At 33.1% G+C, this 9,485-nt stretch overlaps 1 protein-coding gene across 2 annotated transcripts; it reads left to right on the top strand.

Annotated features, from left to right (window-relative positions):
• Window positions 1-7,076: 7,076 nt before the first annotated feature.
• Window positions 7,077-8,904, top strand: LOC115953987 (protein LITTLE ZIPPER 4-like). Of its 2 annotated transcripts, none has more exons than XM_031071826.1 (2): window positions 7,077-7,167; window positions 8,376-8,904. In XM_031071826.1, the coding sequence occupies exon 2, from the start codon at window positions 8,421-8,423 to the stop codon at window positions 8,652-8,654; it is 234 nt and encodes a 77-aa protein (XP_030927686.1). In that variant the 5' UTR covers window positions 7,077-7,167; window positions 8,376-8,420; the 3' UTR covers window positions 8,655-8,904. The 2 variants fall into 2 exon arrangements, with proteins under 2 accessions (XP_030927686.1, XP_030927687.1); XM_031071827.1 differs by lacking the exon at window positions 7,077-7,167 and adding an exon at window positions 7,223-8,121.
• Window positions 8,905-9,485: the final 581 nt, after the last annotated feature.

The following is a 9,485-nucleotide window of genomic DNA, read 5'->3' as shown; positions in this document are numbered from 1 at the left end:
ACACTCTTTAAAATGTAATTAAACGAGGATGAAAAAAGAAAAAGCCATTAATATCTAGTTGTGATCATTCCCTCCATGACCCTCCCAAGCAAAGCATTGATCCTAAAGAAAATCTCAAGAAGTTATGACTCAAGCCGTATGAACACAAAGACAACGCGTTCAAGTTGGGTTCCATGAGTACTTTCTCCTTTTTTTTTCTTTTTTTTTTTTGCCAACTTGTGGTCCCTTAAAGTCAACATTACTAATGGTAACTGATGAGTGATCAAAGGCCTAAGATCAAAAACCCCCCTCTTAGTTCACGTGTAGGATTCAAATATTCAATGCACTTGCTAACCCATAATAATTGTAAAAAAAATTCATCATTAGCCATGCAGGGATTGGTATTATGTGAAATCATTAAAATGACTTCAGAACAAAAAAAAAAAGGGGGTGGTAGAGACTTAAAGGCTCTCACAATAATATTGATGACCTCATGCCCATGGCCTGGTTTTAAAAACATAACCTAACTCATTACCTGTGGGTCACGTAAACTACAAACCCTGCCAATCAGATCACTACATGAAATGGATAAAATCATAGAACTTAAAAAGTTAGGGATTTTTTTTCTGTGCTTTTGTTCGATTTTATAGAGAATAGAAATCTTTTAAAACTTCACGTGTATGTTGCATCATGCTGTCCAATCACAATACACGGGTCAACCACTTAGCTCCCCCCACGGGTGAGGTAATCATCTCTCCCTCTCTCTCCTCTCTCTCTCTCACACACATTTTCTTTGGGTAAAAAATTGAAGGGTCATTACCACACTGCATAATTGTAAAATTGTAATTATAGGCAATGTGGAAGATGATGATGATGATGATGATAAATATTCATGAATGCCTCTGTTATCCGTGGCCATGCAAATCTTTTGAGCACTGCCAAACACATTTATGAAAATAAACCACCCCTTTACCCACCATTAAATCATAACCCCAAAATCATTTCATTTCATTTTTTTTTCTTTTTGTTTTTTAATAACTTTTTGAAATTAAAGGACGGTTTAAATTGCTGCACAAAAAAGAGAAATGCTTTTTATTTAAGAGGGGTTTGAAGGATTACAAGGGGAAGGAACCATTATTATTTGGTTGCCATCATTGGCTGTGTTCAGAGAAGATTTATAACCCTGGATATTCATTAACAGTTTTGAGCCAAAAATTTATTTACTTCCCTGTTGCACGTTTTGACAGACCCCTTTTGCCCCCCTATACTTTGACTGTATCGTAGTTTGAATGACGGATGGGCTGACCTGGTAAAATGTTGCTAATTGATGTGTGACAGAACTGAATGAGATGATCAAGCTAAGAGCATAGGTTGTGGCGTAGAGCCTTCTTTGAGCCAGAAATAATGAAATGTGGTTTAGACTTTAAATGCAATGCAAGTACTCATAATAGTTGTTTAAAACTTTAAATCAAGATGTACTTGGACAAAGATATTTGTAGATAATTCAATTCAATATAGAAATTCTTGTCAACTTCGACAGTGTGGTAATGTGACAAAAGTCACACAACGACAGTGTGGTAATGCGACTAAAGTCACACAACCATAGCAAATAATGTAGAATGACCCCTTTTAAATGTAACTAACAATCTTTTTGGAAATCATAATTCATTCCGTATGGTTTTGTTCTATTACAAATTAGTGTATAGGAAAAGTTATAGAATGCCCTAAAAACATTTGTTAATGAATCATTTTAAGAAAGTTTTAATGAAAAAAAAAAATTAATATTTTGACAGTTTTTTTAATTTTTCATAAAAGTGATATAAAAAATTTCTTTAAATTGTTTATTTATCATTCCCCTAAAGATACTCGTTAACATGACCTTTAATTTATTAACTCATTATTAGGGTTGTCTTATATGCTTAATCTAGATCTAAACTGCTCACATCAGGTGGCAGAAGAAGCCAAAAGCCACTAACTACAGGTCGAGTCATTTCCAGTTTGGGTGGACAATGGTTGGATTCATTCAAAATTGATGAAGGAGCGGTCGTGAGGCAAGTCACGGGATTTAGTCAAGATCTCGTCGGATCTAAGACTAAGAGAGAGAGAGAGAGGATGACGGTTGAGGGAGAATTGTGATTTTTGATGATCTTAATGATATTGGGTCAATCAATTCAATTTCTATCGAGTTTCAAACCCTTAACCCACCACTCAATCCACTCACAGTGGTTGCTAAAGCCAGAGACCCGTTGTTGACCGCCTCTTTGCTTAGATCAAGTCAGTTTTATTTCAGGTGGTGCCAAATTAGATAGTTCCATCAGGTGGTCGGTTGGTCTGGATAGTCTTACTTGTAATTATTATATTTGACTCCCCAAAGGTCTGGAATTGAATGGAACTAAACTATTTTATTTTATATGTTTTAAAATAAATGAAAAAAAAAAAAAAAGTAACCTTATTTGGGGTACCACTAACATTAAAAAGAATAAGATTAATAATGGTTTTTAACAATATTTCTTCTTATATCATTTCTTTTATAAAAAGTAATGTTGTTATTTGTCGATGGTATCATGGTAATATTTGAAACTTATATATATAATTGGAATCATAGTTTTAAAAATCGGACCAAACCAACCGGTTTAACTGGGAATCGAGCACTAATTTGGTCCTGTAAAAAGCCTTATAACTGGCCAAAACTGGCCAAAATCAGGAAATGGATCTAAATCTAATTCTTAGACCGTACTAGTTTTTAAAACCATGATTGGAATATAACTCTTGGTATCCAATTTTCGTTATTTTTAAAAATATCCTTATTGTTTAGTTTAGGTTTATTTTCTCAAAAATACAAATTAAGGTGAAAAAAGTATTGTAACAAATGATTAAACGACAAACTAGAAAAACAAAACCCACGTTCACATAACTTATTACTCTTGTTTAGGTTATTTTTCCTAATTTGAATTTAAATGTTTCTTACCCATAAGCCATTAGAGTTCATAAATAATAATAAAATAGATGGCAAATTACAACTTACCCACCTATGGTTTGGCCGAAATTTAAGTCTCCTACCTGTAGTTTGAAATTTAACATTTTAGCCTCTTGAGGTTAGCTCAGTTAGATTTCTGTAACTCATCTCTGTTAAAAACATGACTAAATATATAATTTTGCTTCATTTTTATATCTCTCTCCTCCAAAAACACAAATAACATAAAAGTACAATATCAAATAAGATAAAAAAGGATCCAACGAAACACTTATATCATGGGATTTCAAACCACAGGTTGGTAATTTAAATTTCGATCAAATCTCAGGTGGGTAAAGTGTCAAATTTTAAACCACAAGTAAGCAACTTAAATTTCAGCCAAACCACAGGTAGATTAGTTGTAATTTTCCCTTTAATAAAATAAAAAAGAGAAGGGGGAGAAGAAACAACCACCACTCTTTCTTGCCTTAGGAACTATTTTTAGCAACCTTTTATGAGGAAAAAAAAAATAACTATATTTTTTTTACAGTTTTTTATATTTCTCATGAAAATGTTATTATTAAAACTTTCATAAAATGGCCGGTAGGCTATTGACAAAAGTAAATATGGATTTTCAAATGTATGTTAGCAAGGAGTAAGATGAAACACCTATTGTGACTTATTAATAAATATACAATTTCATATTAATTTATAAAATTAAAAAAAAAATTGCAATTAAACTCCCAAATAATTTATAATAAATTACAATTAAGTTTTTCCCCCTCTTGAATGTGATTAATTATCTATGAAGAGAATGGCTCTTGGTTACATAATAGGCAAAGGGAAAAAGAGATAAGTTGATTGGAGTTTTTTTTTTTTTTTTTAAGAAATTATTCCTAAATAAACCATATAAATAAAAAAATATCGCATCATTTTAATTTATTATATTATTGAGATAACAGTAATCATATTCATTATCATGTCAACTTATAAATAGTTTATTATGTCAAGAGTTTTGTGTCTCAGTTATTTGACACTTCCTATTTTTGTGATATTTCCAATAGAGACATCAATGAGTCATATCTCTCCTAAACCCCCCACCATTGAATTATAAAAAATAAAAATAAAATCCATAAAAATTAGTGTGGGGGGATGAACTTGATTCTGGGCCAAGGCCCAAAGGCCAGAAGTTCACGCTTTAAGAGATGGGCCAAGCCCAAAAATGTGGATGGGAGCAAGAACACCTAAGGAATAAAGGGCAATTCCTCAAAACAGGTCCCATGGAGATCCGAGTTAGCTACCATTACCAAAACTCTTATCCGAGGTAACAAGCGAGGCTTGTCCTTTGACGGATACGTAGGGGACCACGGGCAACCGATTCCCTTTTTGATCTGAGATGCCACTACTATCAGATTTGCTTCGAAAAACACCCTGAAAGGATAAGAATCACAGAGGCAGTCACCTTCGAATTAATGAGAGGTTATCTATCTAATTTGTTCTACATTAAATGCATATAGATTAACCTAAACAATGTAGACACCCCCAAAAATCCTATTTCATTATATGAAAGGGGAGCAGAATAGAGGAGTGAAGTGACAAGTATCCCGAAAATCTAGCTGAAAGCAGGCCAACTAGGGAGATAAGGGAAGGAAAAATGTCTATCAAAAGGGGGAGAGGGTGCAATAGAGAGGGAGTTCATAAATATTGAAGAAAAAAAGTTTAAGGAAGAATAAGGGAGTGAAACTTGTAATAGTTGAGTAGATTTAAGAACTTTGAGTTTTCAGCCCAACGCTTTATATCTCGAGAAAACAATCTACGTATCTATAAATTGTCTTATTGTTTCTCATCAACTTTTAATTAGTTGTTTTAATCTTCCATTGTGGAAGTTTTACCCTATAGTTTGTATAAATTAATTGTGCAAATCATCTACTCAATCACTAGAACCCCATATAGTGCTTTTTTTTTTCTCCTACAATTAGTAATAATTTTAGTATTTTTTTTTTCATAAATTATCAAGAATTTTAAATGGGTTCCTCAATCATAGGAGTGGATTTTCCATTTTCTTCGTTCCTTCTTTTTCTTTTTCTTTTTCTTTTTCCTCTTTTTTTTTTTTTTTTTTTTTTTGAGTGAAGTTCCAATTATTTGCAAACATCACAACATATGATTTGATTGGGAGTTCCTTTTTTTATTTTACTATATATAGTTTTAAGACATTTTCCATCAAATGGTAGTGGTAGACAACACAAGGACAGCCTCTCCTACTTTCCTTTTTATTTGTTTACTAATTTATCTTTTAGGTGGACACGAAAATCAGCCAATCACACCAATAAGTTGGGAGTCATTTTACCATGCAACCTCCAGTTCTTCATTTTTTTTTTTTTTAAATACTATTGTAAATATCATGTTTATCTATTATAATAATCCAAAGCAACTATCCTAAAAATCTAACGAAGTATCTTTCTGTATTTTGTATTAGCTATTATAGACACAATAGTATTTAAATTTATAACTTTCATTCCATTATTATCATACAATTAATATTAAAAAAAAAAAATGTTTGGTAATCAACTTTTAAATTTCTCCTAACTTAAAAGTAAGGGAAAATGCTTTAAAAGAAACAAACTGACCCTGTGAAGTATATATGCAGCAAATGGCCTTTTTATCTCTAATTCCTCTTGGTTTTTTTGGGTAAGTTTTTAAATTTCTTGTATCTATGTAGCACTATTAATTGAATTTTGTTCTTCAATAAATTAAAATTGAAGAAAAGAACCGTTAAGGTTAATAAGGTAAGTTAAGGCAGTGCCAGCCCATGGATTGAGAACCCCCCATAATTACATTGATGTAAGTATATAGCCCCCCAAATGAAGAGTGATATATATGATATAAACGAGCCCCACGAGGGGGCACCAAAAACTTGTTGACAATTTCACCCATTCAAGAGAGACCCATCCAAAACACCACCTGTCAACCATGATGTTTCACGTTAAGCTACTCATAACCCATGAGGGCTGGCCCCAACTCTCACCCAAACCCTCCAATCCATTATTTCAAGCCTATAAACCCCTATATTTGGCAAAAAATTATGCTTTACTTATGATACTAGTTTTACAAATATAATTATGGGAATAATAACGTAAAACAAAACACCATCAATGGTGCAAAGAGTACAAATTATAGGAGGTAAAAATGGTGTTTTAGTTGGCATGCAACAACATCCTCTAGGAAAACCTTTCACAAGGTACTCGTACTAAAACAACATTGCCATCATGTAATCCTTCTTTTTTCCTTCATTTGTGGAAAACCCTTTTCTAAAATTTCGCATTTGGGTTACACAATACACTCCCCTAGGCACATAAACTAAAACCCATCATGAATAATTCTTGAAACAACATATTGTCCCCAAGATAATAATAAGATTTTCCCAATTTTTTATTTATTTATATAATTACCCCCCTACAAATAGATGTAATCCTTTTGGTATGACTCTATAGTTGGGAATAATTATTAGACAACAATGACATACGCAAATGTGTCTTAAACACAAAATGATTATTACCAACAGTTCCCAACACCAGGAAATTTTTATAAAAAAAATTGGAAGAGAAAAAATAGACTAAAAATAGAAGAAGAGGAAGACATAGATAAATAAAACAAAAGAGTAATTGATGATGAAGGAAGGGGTGTGGTGGATAGTGATGATGGTTCGAAGCCAATCCAAACCATCATTGCGAATCTTGGGACGGCCTAGCCCACCATCATTTTAGAAGCCCTAGCCAGAAGTCACATAATTGTCCCTCTCATACCCATAATGCTACCAATTTATGCCCCAAAATGTCCTTTTACTCTCTGCACAAACCCAAAAAACCCATCATAATTCCCATGACGCCAATTTCCATCATCATATTCATATTCATAGAGAAACCAAAAAAACAAAAACAAAAAAAAATACATTAAAATCTTTTAGGTTCCTAAGCCTAACTCGCCGCCTTACATGCTTACACATGCATGATTGTTGTGTCAGAAAGAGAGAGGCATGTCTCCACACCCTCTCTCACTCACTCACTCAAACTCACCCCCCATTACCAATTTCTCTCCTTTAAGTTATATTTTTCTGCTCTATAAATTAACACCCTTGTTTCTTCACTTTGTCACTCACTACTATAACTCTTCGTTTTTTTAGTGCTGCTACTTCTACTTCCTCGGCCAAGGCTCTCTCTCTAACCAACCACTAAAAGGTGATCTTTTTTGAAAACATAAAGAGAGAGAAACCAAGAAAGAGGTCCCCACCTCTCACTCTATCTCTCTCTTTCTCTCTATCAAACTTCTTTTATCTTCTATTCTTTCACTAGAGGGGTACTAGTTTTAGTGGCAATTCTCAACTAGTTCAACTAGTTCTATGTCTATATGCTATATGCTATATGCCATATGCCATACTCTCTGTCTCCCTTTTTCCTTCTTCTATTTTGTATGATAGTTGCAAGAGGGGGTTCACATTGTTGTGTTTTCTTTGTTTATCTTAAAAAACCTTATTTTGTGGGAGAGAATGTTCTTGTCTTTTGAATGTTTTCCACCTTGGATTCTCAACATTTGTTTCTCTCCCTACCTTTTCTAATGGTCTTCTTGTCTTTATCTAGCTGTTGCCGTCTTCTTCTTTTCTTTTCTTTTTTAATTTTTATTTGTATTTGTATGTATAATTTAACTTTCGGCCACTGCTTTATTGTTTAAAAGATGCATCTTCTTTGGTGTATGTATGCATGTTTAGAATTGTACTTAATAGACAAATATAAACACAAAACAAGTTTAAATCTTCATTTTGGAATGTTATATGAGCTTTATCCTTTTCTTTCTTGTATGGACAACCGAAAGAAATCTAATGAGTGCAGATTCAGGCAACTCATATTCCATCAATATATCCTCTTTTTGTTCTAAGACAACCAATTTGCTCTATATATTTGTCAGGGTGGTCCAAATATTGAGTTGCTCATGCCCTCCACCTGCTCTGCTTTTCTGTGATATAATTTCCATTCTTGCTCTCATTTTTTTTTTTTTATTTAATTATAACTAGCAAAGCATAGGGTACAGCAAGAAATTTCCAAGCAAGACTAATTGCTACAGATTTTGATTTGTCTTTGGACCTTTAGTGTGAGATCGCACTGGCTCCACTTCCACCTTGTATTTGAATAATTTGGGTAACTTTTCTTTAAATATTTATATAGGTTCATACACCACTAGTCCATGACAAAACTAGGTGCACTTAACAATTTTCCTTTATCATTTTATATGGCTATCAATATATATATTTGTACACTTTCTGTATAAATATTAGATATTTTGTTATAATAAAATATAGTATAATAGGATTGTCTCATGTGTTGTATTAAGAAACATTATCAGAAGATACTCTTTCTCATGGTTCTGATTCTTTCTCTTTTTTTGGTTTCAGGGGCATTACAATTTACAAGCAGTTAGGAACACATTTATCATAACAATGGATAGGCTGAACTCAAAGCTGTACTTGCAGAACTGTTACATAATGAAAGAGAATGAGAAGCTAAGGAAGAAAGCACAGCTTCTTAACCAAGAGAATCAAGCACTGCTCTCGGAGCTCAAACAGAAGCTGACCAAGGGATCAAACCCAAAAAACAATGCTCCAAACAGTAACATTTCTGACCTCAATCTCAACTCCAGCTCAAATGCAAATCCTTCCAGTTCCAGCAACTGATCTAGCAGGATATATGTGTATCATTGACCCCACTTAGATGCCCTTTCCTCTTTTTGTGTAAAACCATAGTCAGCCAGTGTTAGTTCCAGTTTCAGTTATATAGGACAGTTGTAGTATCTTTCTACCAGGGTCACTTTTGCTTCTATTTCTATCTTTTGTCATATCTTCTTTTCTTTTTGGGGGGGGGTTAAGATATAGATTTCTGAACTACAAGGATGTATCAGACTATCTGCTAGACAGGAATATAATATTTATCATAATTTTAGCTCTTTTTATCTCTCTCTCTTACATTTAAGATCAAATTAATATCTACATTATTAGCTAGCTGTAATGAGCCAGTTGCTGTTTTCATTATTCATTATATCAGAATGCAGCCATTCAGAAGAAAATAAATAAATGGAAAAGAAGAAAGATAATAGAATGCACTGTCACCCTGGCCTGTTCTCTGTAGATGACTCTTTGGTTTTAACCACATCAAGTGGCATCCATTTATTTCCCAAGATTCAGCATAAAGGATAAGATGACCCTCTAAACTGGTTCATTTTAGAAATATGTATGATAATTTATTTATAATGTTTTTCATCTTTTTTTTTCAAAGGATGGTGACAATTTCAAATGATGCCAAACGGCTACCATGTCGTATCGTATGTCAGACAAATGTATAGGTCCTGCCTATGGAGCATTTTTATTATTATTACTATTTTTTTTTAAGATAATCTACATTGTGTTTGTGTCCAAAGTCTAAACACATGGCTAATATCAGACAAATTAAGGATGATCACGGATCGATCAGTGAGGCGGGAGACTGTAAAACGTGTTTCACCAATTCAA

The sequence above is a fragment of the Quercus lobata genome, chromosome 7, assembly GCF_001633185.2.
Source record: "Quercus lobata isolate SW786 chromosome 7, ValleyOak3.0 Primary Assembly, whole genome shotgun sequence".
In the NCBI taxonomy this organism is placed as follows: Eukaryota; Viridiplantae; Streptophyta; class Magnoliopsida; order Fagales; family Fagaceae; genus Quercus; species Quercus lobata.
The sequence above is the reverse complement of the archived record's forward strand: the minus strand, read 5'-3'. Positions and strand labels throughout refer to the sequence as shown.

Coding starts and splice junctions, on each gene's coding strand:
- LOC115953987 (XM_031071826.1), top strand. CDS start 8,421: ATGGATAGGCTGAACTCAAAGCTGTACTTGCAGAACTGTTACATAATG.